Source organism: Xenopus laevis, chromosome 1S, assembly GCF_017654675.1.
Source record: "Xenopus laevis strain J_2021 chromosome 1S, Xenopus_laevis_v10.1, whole genome shotgun sequence".
NCBI lineage: Eukaryota > Metazoa > Chordata > Amphibia > Anura > Pipidae > Xenopus > Xenopus laevis.
Window position 1 is genome coordinate 172,382,354 of NC_054372.1, and position 19,252 is coordinate 172,401,605.

At 38.5% G+C, this 19,252-nt stretch overlaps 1 protein-coding gene across 1 annotated transcript in view; it reads right to left on the bottom strand.

Annotated features, from left to right (window-relative positions):
* Positions 1–19,252, bottom strand: part of LOC121399513 (ankyrin repeat domain-containing protein 31-like) — a 29,992-nt gene that overhangs the window by 6,567 nt on the left and 4,173 nt on the right. Inside the window, exons 3-7 of the mRNA XM_041580506.1 lie at positions 17,881–18,047; positions 6,426–6,587; positions 3,374–3,516; positions 1,917–2,070; positions 231–307 (exon numbers count right to left, since the gene is read on the bottom strand). Of these exons, the coding sequence (XP_041436440.1) occupies positions 231–307; positions 1,917–2,070; positions 3,374–3,516; positions 6,426–6,587; positions 17,881–18,047 (703 nt within the window). The remainder of the gene's footprint in view (positions 1–230; positions 308–1,916; positions 2,071–3,373; positions 3,517–6,425; positions 6,588–17,880; positions 18,048–19,252) is intronic.

The following is a 19,252-nucleotide window of genomic DNA, read 5'->3' on the forward strand; positions in this document are numbered from 1 at the left end:
AGTATTTTTTATTCTATTCCTTCACTCGAGCTAAGTAAATGTGCCCCTTAATGTATAATACAATTATAACTTATTGATAAATAATGAAAATAAACACCATAGTTGTTAGTCCTTTTTTAAAATTGTTAAACTTTAATTACTAAATACTATGAGATATTGAGATAAGTTGTACTTTGAAAAAAAATCAAAACAAATTGTGATAAATAACAAAATACACAATTATTCTATACCTTTGCACAGTTTTCTCTAGTTGGAGAGGTAACTGAAGAAGCATTAGAGTTTGCTTTATGTTGTATATTATCTTCATCTGGAAGAAATCACAGGACAGATCAGTTTTATACTTCTGAGCTTGTTTACGCTAGCTGTTGTAACAGTTGTATAGGTGCTCTAAAACATCTCCCATTTATCACATGAAATAGGTTCCTTTTTTATGACATTTGATCCAGTGCTACAAATATAAGTATACTTGGGCACATTTACAAATGAAGGGCTTCTCCATCTTTTTTGACAGTTTACCCACATGCTGGACTCTGGTGAGGCCACTATAGAGAAACACATAACTGTGGTATGCCACCACACTAGTGTCTTATCCACTATGGGCCTAGGGTCAATAGAAGTCACTATACAGGTCCATCCTAAAAATAATTTTCCATGTTAGACACGGGGCACAGGGATAAGTGTCACAGGGAACATTAAAGTATTTGTAAAAACACCTTATGTCATGCTTGCCAATACTGTGTTCAAAGGTGCAGCTGTAACCCGTTAAAATGTCTTACTTAATAATTATTTGTATTATTAAAATAATAAAATCATATAAGGATATTAGAATTCACCAAGGAGTTCCATAGCCATATGCAAGGACAAGTGTTTATATACAAGTTGTGGAAAGCCGAAGTGCCGATATCCTCATATTTACACAACAGGTGTACATTATACTCCATAGTTGAAAGTAAACAACTATAATCAGTGAGGGTGACAGTAAGAACACCCCCAAGCCAACAGGTATATTTTAAAGGGGAACTATCGTGAAAATGAAAATTTAATATAAGCTTCATCATACTGACATAAGAAACTTTCTAAATATGATCAACTAAAAATTCTATACTGTTTCTGAAATAATCAAGTTCATGTTCACTATCCCTCTCTCAGCATCTGTTTCTCTTCAGTCTCTCTTCATTCAGGAGTTGGGTGTCAGATATTCATTGACCGTTAGATCCAATATATCTTATAGGGGGCTCCTTTTGCCCTATAAGATGTATTAGAGCTGACTCTATTAAAATCACCAGACATCATGTCTCTCTACATGCAGAATTTGTGCAAAAGGCAGTTATTTTTTTAGATTTTGTTTGTACAGGAATCAGTTTGAGTGAGCTCTAAAACATCTGCTAGGAAAGGAAGCCCCCCTATAAGATACATTGGATCTAACTGTCAATGATTATCTGACACCCAACTACTGCATAAAGACAGAATGACGAGAAACAGATGCTGAGAGAGGGATTGTGAACATAACTTTATGCAGAATATTAAATTGATTGTATTTAGAAAGATTCTTATTTCAGTATGCTAAAGCTTATATTAAATTTTCATTTTCGCAATAGTTCCCCTTTAAGTAAGGGCACAGGGAAATACATCACACAGAGCAATTCTGGATATATTTCCTATGGTAAATCTCTGTTGTATAGCTGTGGTAGATCTATGGTATGGTATAAAAATGTGGGTAGCAAAGATTTCCCAGCTCTGCACAATTTGTTTTCCCATCAATGGCCCAATTTAAATGGTAATTTTGAGAGATATGCAGCAACATTCTTATCACCCATTTGAAATATTTTAAGTTTTAGAATTTATGTTCAATCTAAACATTATAATAAAAGACAACAGTGCAATAGGTTCAATCCTAATCCAAGTCCTTCACATACCAGATATCATTTCTTGGAAGGAGTCCTGCAGTTTACGGCTGTAAGATGTTAACAGTTTGGTCATTCTGGTATTGCAGGATTTGTCAAAAGCATTTTTGTGATTTTCATCTTTCTCAAAAGGATCTGCCCCAAAGTCAAGTAAAATCTTTGCAGCCTAGAAACAAACACAAACAGAAAACCTGACTTTTGTAAAGCATTTGACCAGATTAACTAACACAAAGTAACTATTTAGTGCTGTTGATTTTATTATAATACACAAAAGCCATGAACATCTTGTAAATTATATCCTTATGTTGCAAAATATGAGAATATTAGAAGCTACCTCGGAGTTCCATGACCTGTATAAAAATATGGTCATGAAACTCCTCGACAACATATAATATCCTTATAATTTACAAGAGGGGGTACTTTATTCAATATATAATACACAAAAGCCATGAATATCTTGTCAATTATATCCTTATAAACGTTGACTAGTGATGTCATCAGTTATAAATGGTAAGTAGTGATGTCATTTTGTCACATGACTCACTAAAACTTGTGTATTATAATAAATAAAGTACCCCTTGTTGAAAATATGAGGATATTAGAAGTAACCTCGGAGTTCCATGACCTGTATAAAAGCACTCGGCCTTCGTCCTCTTGCTTTTATATGGTCACGGAACTCTGCGTTGACTTATAATATCCTTATATTTTACAATAGGGGATACTTTAGAAAAAATGAAATGTAAAAAAAAAACTTTGGCTAAAAAAACCACTGTCACAGAAAAATGCAATTGAAACAAAGGGGCACATTTATTTAGGGTCGAATATCGAGGGTTAATTAACTGTCTAAGTAAAATCCTTCGGCTTCGAATATCGAAGTCGAAGGATTTACAGCATTTCCTACGATCGATCGGTCGAAGGAAAAATCGTTAGATCGAAATCAAACGATTTTCCTTCGATCAGAAAATTGTTAACATTGATGTTCGGTAGGTTTTAGGTGGCAAAGTACTTGGTCGAAGTTTTTTTTAAAGAGACAGTACTTCGACTATCGAATGGTCTAATAGTCAAATGATTTTTAGTTTGAATTGTTCGATTCGAAGTGGTAGTCGAAGGTCGAAGTAGCCAATTCGATGGTCGAAGTAGCCAAAAAAAACAATTCGAAATTAGACATTTTTTTTCTTCTATTCCTTCACTCGAGCTAAGTAAATGTGCCCCAAAATGTGATTGCGATTTACAGGTTACTGATAAGATACTGTAAGGATTATTCCTCATTTTGCTATACTGATTGACTTACTGGCCAGTATCCTATGATTGGATGGAAGAAGAATAAAATATAGCTCCAAATGTACCTTTAAAAAAGTATTCTCTATTAATGCTACATTTTCATCTTTAGAAAATACACAGAAATCTTTAGAAATACACAATAATGCATAGATCAATGACTTTCATTGCTCCATAAACAGAAAATTCACCTTGTAATGGTTTCCTACGACTGCATCATGAATGGGCAAAATTCCATCTGTTGCTTTACTGTTTACATCAGCACCTGCATGAAGTAACTCAAGGATAATATCTGTAAACCCTTTACATGAAGCCTCGTGTATTGCTGTCCAGCCTATAAGAAGTAACAAGACAATAACATGACATATGTCCAAATAACAGCATTGACAAGATTAAATAAATACGGTTTATTCAGCAATTATTTATTTATATTTTAATTGTTACATTAAAAAAGTGAAAATATAGAATTTTGATTCAGTTATCTGCAATGATATTTTTATGTAATTTTTATCCTGTCTTAAAATTTGCTATGGTTAAACCAGATCTTCCACAGCTCAACTTCATTTGAAGGCAACATCGGCTGTTATATCATAAAACTGGTTTGTAAATTGATGGGGCACTGTCTCTTTATCACTGCTAGTAAGAGTTACTTCAATTCATATACTGTATATAAACAGTCATGAAAAAGTTTCGGAACCCCTCTCAGCCTGCATAATAATTTACTCCACTTTCAACAAAAAAGATAACAGTGGTATGTCTTTCATTTCCCAGGAACATCTGAATACTGGGGTGTTTTCTGAACAAAGATTTTTAGTGAAGCAGTATTCAGTTGTATGCAATTAAATCAAATGTGAAAAACTGGCTATGCAAAAATTTGGGTACCCTGGTAATTTTGTTAATTTGAATGCATGTAACTGCTGAATACTGATTATTGGCAACACCAAATTGGTTGGATCAGCTCATTAAGCCTTGAACTTCATAGGCAGGTGTGTCCAATCATGGGAAAAGGTATTTAAGGTGGCCAATTGCAAGTTGACTCTCCTCTGAAGAGTGACAGCATGGGATCCTCAAAGCAACTCACAAAACAAAGATTGTTCAGTATCATGGTTTAGGGGAAGGCAACAAAGCTATCTCAGAGGTTTAAACTGTCCGTTTCAACTGTAAGGAATGTAATCAGGAAATGGAAGGCCACAGGCACAGTTGCTGTAAAACCCTGGTCTGGCAGGCCAAGATAAATACAGGAGCAGCATATGCGGAGGATTGTGAGAATGGTTACAGACAACCCAAAGATCACCTCCAAAGACCTGCAAGTACTGCAGATGGTGTATCTGTACATCGTTCTACAATTCAGCGCAATTTGCACAAAGAACATCTGTATGGCAGGGTGATGAGAAAGAAGCCCTTTCTGCACTCACACCACAAATAGAGAAGCTTGTTGTATGCAAAATCTCCATTAGACAAGTCACAGTCATTTTGGAACAAAGTTCTTTGGACTGATGAGACATTAAATTGAGTTACTTGGTCATAACAAAAAGCCTTTGCATGGCGGAAGAAGAACACCGCATTAAAAGAAAAACACCTGCTACCTTTGGTGGAGGTTCCATCTTGCTGGACTGTGTGGCAAGTTCAGGGAATGGGGCCCTTGTTAAAGTCGAGGGTCGGATTAATTCAACCTAATATCAACAAATTCTTCAGGATAATGTTCAAGCATCAGTCACAAAGTTTAAGTTACGCAGGGGTTGGTTATTTCAACAAGACTATGACCCTAAACTTCAATTCATTAATATATATACTGTATAACGCAGCCTATAACCTAATATACAGTACATATTAATATTGCACCTTATGGCTGGAGTTCAAAACACATGAGCAAAACTATTAAAGGAAAACTATACCCCCCAAACAATGTAGGTCTCTATAAAAAGATATTGCATAAAACAGCTCTTATGTAAAATCCTGCTTCATGTAAATAGACCATTTTCATAATAATATACTTTTCTAGTAGTATGTGCCATTGGGTAATCATAAATAGAAAATTGCCATTTAAAAAAAATAAGGGTCGCCCCCTGGGATCGTAGGATTCACTGTACTCACAAACATACCAACAAACCATACATGTTAGGTCACATGAGCCAATTAACAGACAGAGTTGTGTCTTTTGCTTCCACACTTCTTCCTGTTACAGTTAGAGTTGAAGTATTTCTGGTCAGGTGATCTCTGAGACAGCACACAGACCATCATGAAATGGTGGCTCAAGGCAAGAGATGTAAAAGGGCAAGATTTACTTAAATATATATTCCAGTTTGGTAAGCTTCTTTAATATGCCACTTAATATGATATGAATTATTGTTGCCTAAGTGTTCATTTTGGGGGTATAGTTTTCCTTTAAGGCATTTACTTCACTTTTGATATGCGAATACAAAAAATACTCAAAAGTGAATATGAGAAAATAACTTGAGGTTAGTAAATCCATCCATATGTGTAAATATGCTGTACTTTTAGAGTATTTTGATTTGTCTTCCTGGGTCTTTGAGATGGAGTCTTCTGAACATCATCATTTATTTATCTAGTACTAGTAAGTAATTCTATCCTATACTTTCATTTAACAAACTAGGGTTACAGAATAAAAAGAGATCAGAGAGCTCTGCAAGATCAGAGAGCCCGCACAAGAGCTTACAATCTAGATGTTTATGGATGATGAAAACTATTGGTGTTTTTGATCAGATACATTGAATTTACTTCATTAACATGTGTGTCTTTAGGGAGAATTTGAGCATTTTAAATTTCTAATCTGTGAGTCTCCTCTTGTTCTTCAAGTGCACACCGCATTAAAGGGGATCCATTCATTTTCAAATTTTAGCAGATAATTGCAGTTTTAGACTGCTAATACCACATCACTTTGGCTCCAGTGTCAGGCTGGGATTCCTGGGTCCACTGAAGAGCACACCCAAACTCCTCACATGAAAACAGAGCAACCACATGGCAGGAGAAGACAGGTATAATGGCAAAAGTACTCAGATACCCAGTCTAAATATGTTTACATTGATTAATTTTGGGGGGTTTAGATAACCTTTAAGTACAGTGTGACAAAAAGCAGAGGGATGTGACAGATGAACCAGGATGATAAGTAATGGAAGGGGGGGGGTGCTGCTCAGGAGTGCAGGCCTTTTGGAGAATCACAGTAGCATCTAAAAGTTTTCCTCAGCCCTTTAGAACTTAAATGCAGAGAAAAGTACATCCTACCTGCATTATCTTTTTGGTTTACATTTATACCAGCTTTAAGAAGAATTTTCACAGAGGCTAAATCTCCTTTTTGGGCTGACTTATGGAGCTGCGTCTCTCCCATATGGTTTCTTTTGTGTATATTACGGCTGGTCTTATTGAATATACGGTGTCCAGTAGATACTGGGAAAAAAAAGAAATTGGAAAGGTAAGTTCCAACACAGCACATAAAGATCATTATTACAGGTATACATCATTATTATAAATCACTGCTGACACCTTATGGCTGAAAATAGAACTTCAAGTATGGTTAGGAACAATATTTCAACGTAAAGGCAAATTAACATAAAAGGAAATGGCTTGATATACTGAAAGCTTCGTATGATATTCGGTGCATGTATGGCGGGAGATGAGCCGACTGATATCGTAAAAGACTTGGATATCATTCAGCTTGCTGATTGGCCAGGTCTGAAAATTTTTATTGGTGCCTTTGAAGTTGCCTAAACATCAGGCAGTGTTTATTGCTAAATTGTAAGATACAGATAGAATTCTATTGTTTCTATCTGTATTTCTGACTATTCAGGTCTAAAGTGTCTGTATTCATAATCGTTACGTCTATGGCCACCTTAATGTGTAGAAAAGTCGAATTTTTCGGGATTTATTATACCCCGAGGATGGAAAAAGTCCTTATCCAAAAATCCATCTTCTCAGACCTACCGAGGCTGTATATAAGTCAATGGGCAAAAATCCGAAAAAATCTGGGTTTTTGGACCGAAAATTTGTACAATTCTAATTTTCGTACCATTTTCACAATTTTTTCAATTATTTTCCCGCACTGCAATTTTTCGCGAAAAAGGTATTGCTAAATAAGTGCGGATTTGGTAGGAGTGTATTTCAGTAAATAGTGAGATAAATTCGGAATTTAATAAATAACCCTCTCAGTGTTCAATTGAAGAGGTGGGGCCGGTTCATACCAAACAGATGAGTGTTATAGACCCCATATTTTCCAAAACTGAATTTGTCTGCAAAATAAGTTTTTTGTTAATTAAAATCCAATTAAATGTATTTTTAAGTTGTTGAATTGTAACTATAAAGAATTCCCTAGTTTGCTTTTGAATCTGAGCTGAGTGCTGGGGATAAATTACAAACTCACTGAACAGTTATGTCCCATGTGGCCCCTACTTAAAGTCACTGACTAACTCTTAAAATTTGCTATGGTTAAACCAGATCTTCCACAGCTCAACTTCATTTGAAGGCAACATCGGCTGTTATATCATAAAACTGGTTTGTAAATTGATGGGGCACTGTCTCTTTATCACTGCTAGTAAGAGTTACTTCAATTCATATACTGTATATAAACAGTCATGAAAACATTTCGGAACCCCTCTCAGCCTGCATAATAATTTACTCCACTTTCAACAAAAAAGATAACAGTGGTATGTCTTTCATTTCCCAGGAACATCTGAATACTGGGGTGTTTTCTGAACAAAGATTTTTTAGTGAAGCAGTATTCAGTTGTATGCAATTAAATCAAATGTGAAAATTTGTACAATTCTAATTTTCGTACCATTTTCACAATTTTTTCAATTATTTTCCCGCACTGCAATTTTTCGCGAAAAGGTATTGCTAAATAAGTGCGGATTTGGTAGGAGTGTATTTCAGTAAATAGTGAGATAAATTCGGAATTTAATAAATAACCCTCTCAGTGTTCAATTGAAGAGGTGGGGCCGGTTCATACCAAACAGATGAGTGTTATAGAACCCATATTTTCCAAAACTGAATTTGTCTGCAAAATAAGTTTTTTGTTAATTAAAATCCAATTAAATGTATTTTTAAGTTGTTGAATTGTAACTATAAAGAATTCCCTAGTTTGCTTTTGAATCTGAGCTGAGTGCTGGGGATAAATTACAAACTCACTGAACAGTTATGTCCCATGTGGCCCCTACTTAAAGTCACTGACTAACTCAGAGTTATAGAGCTGAAAAGCAGGAAGTAGTGTTCTGGCTATTATGTTACACATCCAATCACTCCAGCCTTTATACATTACATTTTTACCTAACCATATTAGAAACATTTTTTATTTTGCACAGTCTTTCTATTTATCCAGTTTTAATTTTTACACTGAACTGTAATGTAATTTAAGCTTTAAAAGGACCATAGTATTGACAAATGATTCTGTAAACAACATCATGCTCATTATCTAAGGTGGATTCAAAAATACAATGATTAGTAACATGGAATGAATGATTTGCATGTATTGGTGCACTTACCTATTCAGAAATACATTGTCTATTTGCACTTACCTATTCAGAAGTACATTGTCTATTTAAAGATACAAAATACATTGGTTGCTGGTGTCAGGGCTGCTAGCCTTGGGAAGTAAGGACTGAGGAGGAAGCAGGTACTGGCACATACACAAAGTGCTAGACAGGCACTGAAGCAAGCAGGACAGTCAGGATATACAAGATATCAGAAAGATTTATATATATATATATATATATATATGCGTCCTGTGGGTATCAGCACTCGATACTTGTATGAGTTTGAGGTGCAGGATCAAATTAATGATACAGATAATGCAAGGATCAGCACACTCGTTTGTAGAAAAGCAAAGTGTATTTTATTTCAACACAGCATTGTGTCCAACGTTTCGGTTCCTCCTGGGAACCTTTATCAAGGATGCAGTGCCTTACAGTGCAAAGGTTTAAATACCCACCCCCACATGTGGATTTTGGCGCCCTGGTGACGTCATTAGTCCATATACAGATGTTGTTTACCAAAAAACAAAGTCTTTCCTGTGTATAGAGTGTCCTTTTGTTCCTACACCACTAGGTGTCAGCATAGTGCCTTGTGTCAAATCTTCTGTGCGCATGTGTCCAATTGGTAACATGGTTACACGATTAAAACAGTGTTACAATAAAGCAAAAAAAGGAAAAACAAATTACTTACAGATCAAAGGAAGAATACTTTGTATGCATTTCAGATCAAGAGGAGAATATTTTGTATGCATTTCCTGAGGAGCAAAAAAAAGTTTCAATCAATATTAGGTGTATATTAAGAAAGTTATTTAACATGTATATTGTTCATGCCAGGAAACAATTCAATGCTAACTGTCCATTGAGTCCCTTGGGTGTAACGCAGTCCAGTTCATGTATCCAATACGCCTCACGTTTCAGCAACAAATTGTCAATATCACCGCCTCTGGGCGGTTTCTGTATACAATCTATGGGCATACATTTAAACGTGGTAGGGTCATGTCTGGCCTCTTTCCAATGTTTGGCAACTGGCTGTTGCGCTATGTCCTGTTTATTGGCATCGACCTTTCTGTCCGTATCCAATGCTGCCCTTATAGTGGCCCTGTGCATATTTATCCTCTCTTTCAATTGTCTAGTGGTTTTACCACAGTAAATTAGTCCACAGGGGCACTTAATCACGTATATTACTCTGGTTGAGGTGCAAGTGAGCCTATGTTTGATCTCATATCTCTTTCCAGTTCTAGGGTGTCTAAATTCTTTTCCTAGTATGAGAGTGTTGCACATCACGCATCCCGTGCATTTATATACCCCGGGCGGTTGGATAAAAAATGTTGGACCTTGGGTTGCGAATATTTACTTACTGGGTCGGCGGGACTCAAGTGTTCTTTTAAGTTGGTGTTCCTCGCGAAACTGAATTTCGGTCTTTTGGGAATCCTAGGGGCTAGCGCTTCATCTTTGGCCACTATATCCCAATGTTTGAGTACAGCTTCTTTGGTGGCCTTACTGTGGGGATTAAATTTACTGACGTAATAAATGTCATTGATATCGTTGTCTTTACTGTTCGTGGTGGCCGTGGTGCTTTGTAACAATTGTTCCCGTGACATAGCTGCTACTACTTTTGTAGTGTCTTTGATCAAATTAGTTGGATAGCCCCTGGCCAGGAATTTTTTCCCCATTATTGTTAAATTCCTCCTTACACTGTGCTGGATCGCTGTCGATTCTAATGACTCGCATCATTTGCGATTTGGGAAGTGATTCTAGGAGATGCCTGGGGTGATTACTTTTGTAGTGTAGCAGGGTATTTCTGTCAGTGGTTTTTGTATATATTCTTGTGTGTAAGGCCCCATTTGCTTTGTAGACTTGAACGTCCAGAAATTTATTTGTTGTACGCTGTAACTCAAGGTTAGCCTGATTGGAGAGTCTAGAGAATTTAGACTATTCACATATCCCTCCAGTGATTCTGATGTACCTGTCCATATGAAGAACAGGTCATCTATATAGCCCTGTAAAAACTGCAGAATTTTTGAAAAAGTTTATTGCCATAGATATGCTTATTCTCATAGCTGTGCATGTATGCATTGGCATATACTGGTGCCACTTTAGAGCCCATGGCGGTGCCCGTACGCTGTAGGTAGAATTGGGTCTCAAATTTGAAATAGTTGTTGGTTAATATGAAGCCCAGTAGCTGCTTCATATATTCAATAGGTGGGCCAGTGTATAGGAGGTTGTTTGTTAGTAATTGCTCCATTGCCTGTAAACCTGCCTCATGGGGTATACAGGTATAGAGGCTTTGGACATCCATCGTAACTAGTATTAAGCTGTCCACTGGCATCTTCACACTCCCAATTACTTTTAGGAAATCTGTGGTGTCTTTTAAATAACTACTGGTGGCTACTATACTGGGCTGTAACAACATGTCCAAATATTGTGCCGCTTTTTCATTTAGTGAGCCCGTAGATGAGATTATTGGCCTTCCTGGTGGTCTCTCAGGGTTCTTGTGTATTTTAGGTAATGTGTATATCACGGGCACTACTGGGTGTTTGGGTACAAGGTAACCCGCCAGTTCCTTGTTTAGCCAACCCTGTGTTACCCCCATCTGTATTAGTGTCATTAATTCTCTTTTAAACTTCTCAGTTGGGTCATATGTAAGTTTACAGTAGTTGTTGGTGTCCGATAATTGGGATAAAATTTCCATTTTGTAGTATGAGTAGTCCATTATTACTATGGCCCCACCTTTATCCGCATTCTTGATAATAATATCAGTATTGTCTTTAAGGCTTTTTATGGCCGATTTCTCTTCGGGGGTCAGGTTACTACGCCATGTATGCCTATCTGGTGCATCATGTGTGGTATTGCTATTGAGTAAGCGATGGTATATTTTAATTGAGGCGCTATTGCTGGGGGGGTCATATGTGCTTTTGGGTTTTAGGGCTCGGATGTGTGGGTCTCCTTCTCCTTTTGTGGACCAGTTACTCTCTTCGGTGTTCCCACTAACTGCAGCAATGGCCATGTCTCCCTCACTATACTTCTCTTTAATCTTAAGAAGGCGCGTGAATTTAAAATTGTCAATTATACTTTCAAAGGGTGATTACTCACTGTGGGGACATAGCTCAGTCCTTTGCGCAGTAATGATGTCTCCGCTGGAGTGAGCTGGTATGCTGAGAGATTGAAAATCATCTCTTCCTGGTCTGTCGCTTCTCCGTGCTGTAGGATCTTGTTTTGGCTGGAGTGCTTCCTGCCGGCCCTGCGGGTGGTTTTCCGGGGTCTTTGGGGGATGAAGCCCGTCCTAAAAAAGGAGTGGAGAGTGTGGCAGTCGAGGCTGAAGATGTGGAAGCCGGGTCTGTTGGTTCCGCTCCTCCGGCAGCGCGGATCTCGCGGTCACTGTCGGAGCCTTCGCTGCTTGAGTGGTATCCCAGCGGTCTTTGCGGTCGGCGCGTCACAGGTCTTCTCTTAAAGGAACCTCCGCCCTGTAGCCAGCGATATACTCTGGTTTCTTTGTAATCTTGGGAAACCCTCAATCGCTTGGAGTTTTTGAAGGCAAGTATATCGGCTTTGTATTTCGATACTTGCTCTTGTAATCTATTTAGCCAGTCAGTTTCTTTGTCAGCATAGATCGTTGGCAGGTTTGCAGATTCAAATGCTTCTAGATCGCTGCGAAGTACTTTCAGCTCCCTTCCCACTTCTTCGGTTACCAGTAAGATTAGATCTAAGGAGCACCGATCTAAAATCTTACACCAGCGTTTGCAGAAGTCTGGGTTGGCTCTGCCTATGGTCGGTATATTGTTTATACGGAATCCCCTTGGGATTTTCTGCTCACGGTAATAGTCAGATAATGAAATACCATGCAGAAGTAGCTCAACCTCCTTCTTCTTTAGCCGCAAAAGCTCATAGTATGCCTCCTTAGCACCGAGGCTCCCAAAAGTATCTGTGAATGTTTCCTTGAACAGTATACTCTGTATTTCCTCAGGAGTGAAGTTTTCCTTTGTGTCTGTCTGTACTGAACCTTGACTGCCGTTATCCATATCCACGATGTGGGCAGAAGTAATTCACATCAGTATGACAATCTTGCGGTGCAGGATACCAATCTGTGGTTATATATGCGTCCTGTGGGTATCAGCACTCGATACTTGTATGAGTTTGAGGTGCAGGATCAAATTAATGATACAGATAATGCAAGGATCAGCACACTCGTTTGTAGAAAAGCAAAGTGTATTTTATTTCAACACAGCATTGTGTCCAACGTTTCGGTTCCTCCTGGGAACCTTTATCAAGGATGCAGTGCCTTACAGTGCAAAGGTTTAAATACCCACCCCCACATGTGGATTTTGGCGCCCTGGTGACGTCATTAGTCCATATACAGATGTTGTTTACCAAAAAACAAAGTCTTTCCTGTGTATAGAGTGTCCTTTTGTTCCTACACCACTAGACAATTGAAAGAGAGGATAAATATGCACAGGGCCACTATAAGGGCAGCATTGGATACGGACAGAAAGGTCGATGCCAATAAACAGGACATAGCGCAACAGCCAGTTGCCAAACATTGGAAAGAGGCCAGACATGACCCTACCACGTTTAAATGTATGCCCATAGATTGTATACAGAAACCGCCCAGAGGCGGTGATATTGACAATTTGTTGCTGAAACGTGAGGCGTATTGGATACATGAACTGGACTGCGTTACACCCAAGGGACTCAATGGACAGTTAGCATTGAATTGTTTCCTGGCATGAACAATATACATGTTAAATAACTTTCTTAATATACACCTAATATTGATTGAAACTTTTTTTTGCTCCTCAGGAAATGCATACAAAATATTCTCCTCTTGATCTGAAATGCATACAAAGTATTCTTCCTTTGATCTGTAAGTAATTTGTTTTTCCTTTTTTTGCTTTATTGTAACACTGTTTTAATCGTGTAACCATGTTACCAATTGGACACATGCGCACAGAAGATTTGACACAAGGCACTATGCTGACACCTAGTGGTGTAGGAACAAAAGGACACTCTATACACAGGAAAGACTTTGTTTTTTGGTAAACAACATCTGTATATGGACTAATGACGTCACCAGGGCGCCAAAATCCACATGTGGGGGTGGGTATTTAAACCTTTGCACTGTAAGGCACTGCATCCTTGATAAAGGTTCCCAGGAGGAACCGAAACGTTGGACACAATGCTGTGTTGAAATAAAATACACTTTGCTTTTCTACAAACGAGTGTGCTGATCCTTGCATTATCTGTATCATTAATTTGATCCTGCACCTCAAACTCATACAAGTATCGAGTGCTGATACCCACAGGACGCATATATAACCACAGATTGGTATCCTGCACCGCAAGATTGTCATACTGATGTGAATTACTTCTGCCCACATCGTGGATATGGATAACGGCAGTCAAGGTTCAGTACAGACAGACACAAAGGAAAACTTCACTCCTGAGGAAATACAGAGTATACTGTTCAAGGAAACATTCACAGATACTTTTGGGAGCCTCGGTGCTAAGGAGGCATACTATGAGCTTTTGCGGCTAAAGAAGAAGGAGGTTGAGCTACTTCTGCATGGTATTTCATTATCTGACTATTACCGTGAGCAGAAAATCCCAAGGGGATTCCGTATAAACAATATACCGACCATAGGCAGAGCCAACCCAGACTTCTGCAAACGCTGGTGTAAGATTTTAGATCGGTGCTCCTTAGATCTAATCTTACTGGTAACCGAAGAAGTGGGAAGGGAGCTGAAAGTACTTCGCAGCGATCTAGAAGCATTTGAATCTGCAAACCTGCCAACGATCTATGCTGACAAAGAAACTGACTGGCTAAATAGATTACAAGAGCAAGTATCGAAATACAAAGCCGATATACTTGCCTTCAAAAACTCCAAGCGATTGAGGGTTTCCCAAGATTACAAAGAAACCAGAGTATATCGCTGGCTACAGGGCGGAGGTTCCTTTAAGAGAAGACCTGTGACGCGCCGACCGCAAAGACCGCTGGGATACCACTCAAGCAGCGAAGGCTCCGACAGTGACCGCGAGATCCGCGCTGCCGGAGGAGCGGAACCAACAGACCCGGCTTCCACATCTTCAGCCTCGACTGCCACACTCTCCACTCCTTTTTTAGGACGGGCTTCATCCCCCAAAGACCCCGGAAAACCACCCGCAGGGCCGGCAGGAAGCACTCCAGCCAAAACAAGATCCTACAGCACGGAGAAGCGACAGACCAGGAAGAGATGATTTTCAATCTCTCAGCATACCAGCTCACTCCAGCGGAGACATCATTACTGCGCAAAGGACTGAGCTATGTCCCCACAGTGAGTAATCACCCTTTTGAAAGTATAATTGACAATTTTAAATTCACGCGCCTTCTTAAGATTAAAGAGAAGTATAGTGAGGGAGACATGGCCATTGCTGCAGTTAGTGGGAACACCGAAGAGAGTAACTGGTCCACAAAAGGAGAAGGAGACCCACACATCCGAGCCCTAAAACCCAAAAGCACATATGACCCCCCCAGCAATAGCGCCTCAATTAAAATATACCATCGCTTACTCAATAGCAATACCACACATGATGCACCAGATAGGCATACATGGCGTAGTAACCTGACCCCCGAAGAGAAATCGGCCATAAAAAGCCTTAAAGACAATACTGATATTATTATCAAGAATGCGGATAAAGGTGGGGCCATAGTAATAATGGACTACTCATACTACAAAATGGAAATTTTATCCCAATTATCGGACACCAACAACTACTGTAAACTTACATATGACCCAACTGAGAAGTTTAAAAGAGAATTAATGACACTAATACAGATGGGGGTAACACAGGGTTGGCTAAACAAGGAACTGGCGGGTTACCTTGTACCCAAACACCCAGTAGTGCCCGTGATATACACATTACCTAAAATACACAAGAACCCTGAGAGACCACCAGGAAGGCCAATAATCTCATCTACGGGCTCACTAAATGAAAAAGCGGCACAATATTTGGACATGTTGTTACAGCCCAGTATAGTAGCCACCAGTAGTTATTTAAAAGACACCACAGATTTCCTAAAAGTAATTGGGAGTGTGAAGATGCCAGTGGACAGCTTAATACTAGTTACGATGGATGTCCAAAGCCTCTATACCTGTATACCCCATGAGGCAGGTTTACAGGCAATGGAGCAATTACTAACAAACAACCTCCTATACACTGGCCCACCTATTGAATATATGAAGCAGCTACTGGGCTTCATATTAACCAACAACTATTTCAAATTTGAGACCCAATTCTACCTACAGCGTACGGGCACCGCCATGGGCTCTAAAGTGGCACCAGTATATGCCAATGCATACATGCACAGCTATGAGAATAAGCATATCTATGGCAATAAACTTTTTCAAAAATTCGGCAGTTTTTACAGGCGCTATATAGAGGACCTGTTCTTCATATGGACAGGTACATCAGAATCACTGGAGGGATATGTGAATAGTCTAAATTCTCTAGACTCTCCAATCAGGCTAACCTTGAGTTACAGCGTACAACAAATAAATTTTCTGGACGTTCAAGTCTACAAAGCAAATGGGGCCTTACACACAAGAATATATACAAAAACCACTGACAGAAATACCCTGCTACACTACAAAAGTAATCACCCCAGGCATCTCCTAGAATCACTTCCCAAATCGCAAATGATGCGAGTCATTAGAATCGACAGCGATCCAGCACAGTGTAAGGAGGATTTAACAATAATGGGGAAAAAATTCCTGGCCAGGGGCTATCCAACTAATTTGATCAAAGACACTACAAAAGTAGTAGCAGCTATGTCACGGGAACAATTGTTACAAAGCACCACGGCCACCACGAACAGTAAAGACAACGATATCAATGACATTTATTACGTCAGTAAATTTAATCCCCACAGTAAGGCCACCAAAGAAGCTGTACTCAAACATTGGGATATAGTGGCCAAAGATGAAGCGCTAGCCCCTAGGATTCCCAAAAGACCGAAATTCAGTTTCGCGAGGAACACCAACTTAAAAGAACACTTGAGTCCCGCCGACCCAGTAAGTAAATATTCGCAACCCAAGGTCCAACATTTTTTATCCAACCGCCCGGGGGTATATAAATGCACGGGATGCGTGATGTGCAACACTCTCATACTAGGAAAAGAATTTAGACACCCTAGAACTGGAAAGAGATATGAGATCAAACATAGGCTCACTTGCACCTCAACCAGAGTAATATACGTGATTAAGTGCCCCTGTGGACTAATTTACTGTGGTAAAACCACTAGACAATTGAAAGAGAGGATAAATATGCACAGGGCCACTATAAGGGCAGCATTGGATACGGACAGAAAGGTCGATGCCAATAAACAGGACATAGCGCAACAGCCAGTTGCCAAACATTGGAAAGAGGCCAGACATGACCCTACCACGTTTAAATGTATGCCCATAGATTGTATACAGAAACCGCCCAGAGGCGGTGATATTGACAATTTGTTGCTGAAACGTGAGGCGTATTGGATACATGAACTGGACTGCGTTACACCCAAGGGACTCAATGGACAGTTAGCATTGAATTGTTTCCTGGCATGAACAATATACATGTTAAATAACTTTCTTAATATACACCTAATATTGATTGAAACTTTTTTTTGCTCCTCAGGAAATGCATACAAAATATTCTCCTCTTGATCTGAAATGCATACAAAGTATTCTTCCTTTGATCTGTAAGTAATTTGTTTTTCCTTTTTTTGCTTTATTGTAACACTGTTTTAATCGTGTAACCATGTTACCAATTGGACACATGCGCACAGAAGATTTGACACAAGGCACTATGCTGACACCTAGTGGTGTAGGAACAAAAGGACACTCTATACACAGGAAAGACTTTGTTTTTTGGTAAACAACATCTGTATATGGACTAATGACGTCACCAGGGCGCCAAAATCCACATGTGGGGGTGGGTATTTAAACCTTTGCACTGTAAGGCACTGCATCCTTGATAAAGGTTCCCAGGAGGAACCGAAACGTTGGACACAATGCTGTGTTGAAATAAAATACACTTTGCTTTTCTACAAACGAGTGTGCTGATCCTTGCATTATCTATATATATATATATATATATATATATATATATATATATATATATATCAAAACATTGTTGTTTGTTATTGTCCCACTTTCCAAATAATTTGTCATTTTCAAACAATAGCCCAAAATTTAGTTACTTACTTCTGCTCTTAGACATTCTTTGGCCTTTTCTTGTACTTATAGGGTAGCATATTCTACCTTTTCTTGGCAAAGTATTGTCATTTGTTTTGGTGCTGTCATGCACATTCCATTTCTCTGGTCTTGCATCCATAGTTTGCATGTCTTCTTCACTGTGTGTAGGCATCTTCCTGCATGATAAATATATATATATATATTATCTAGTTTCTCTATTTACAGACATAAACATTTTGTATCTCAGTACAGAAATTGAATCTATTACCTAGAATTACTACTAAATTAGGGATTGACCTGGGCCAGCAAGTCTCTAATTTTAAAAACTATTCGTCTGGGGTACTTTCCTAAAGAGTATGGCCTCCAAGAGTAAAGTTGTAGGAGTGCCACCACAAGAGTTCTGGGTCCATGAAAAATGTATCCACATACCATCTGTGTGTGGATCTTTCCATAATTTGGATCAGCATACCATAAGTCTACTTGAAAATCATATAAACATTAAATAACCCCAATAGGCTGGTTTTGCCTACATTAAGGATTAATTATATCTTAGTTTGGATCAAGTACAAGGTACTGTTTTATTATTACAGAGAAAATGGAAATCATTTTTAAAAATTTGTATTATTTGGATAAAATGGAGTCTATGGGAGACGGCTTTCCTGTAATTCTGAGCTTTCTGGATAACAGATCCCATACACATTGGCATACATTAATACAATAGTTGCCAATTCTCCACAGATGCTTCTGAGAAATGTATCAACTAAATGTAGCAAATTGCAACAGTTCAGATGCTCCTGGATCACTGAGCTGCCAAACTCAAAATTTTGGGAAAACAGCAAAATATTAAAGATGGAAAACAATAGGAAAAAGTCTTTGTTTATGGTGAATAATCTGAAAACAACTCAACATAAGTGTTTGGAAGGTGAACAACCCCTTTAAGGAATTAAAGTGATGTATTTTTAACTTTTTGGGTCCAAACCCTCTTACTTTGCTCCAACAATTGGGTAAGAACCTCTTTAACATGAACCATATTTGATATTTCTAAAAGAGGTATCATTATATAATTTATTCCTAGAATGTCTAAAAGAACAAATATGCAATCGCCAAAGAAGTTCACTCGAACGTACTTCACCCATTTCTCTGGGTTGCAACAGCGCAGACTTTGGAAACCATGTACCTGTGTTCTTGCTCACAGAGCCCTCTCTTCCTTTTGAATGTTACTGTTTGTATTTCTCTGCTCCCACTAATAAGCATCGCTATTAGAAAATCCCTGGTAATTTTTCAATACTATTTATAATTGCTTTTGCATTCATACTGCTTAAAGGGCATGTAAAGTCTAAAATGGAATAAGGCTAGAAATGCTGTATTTTGTATACTAAAT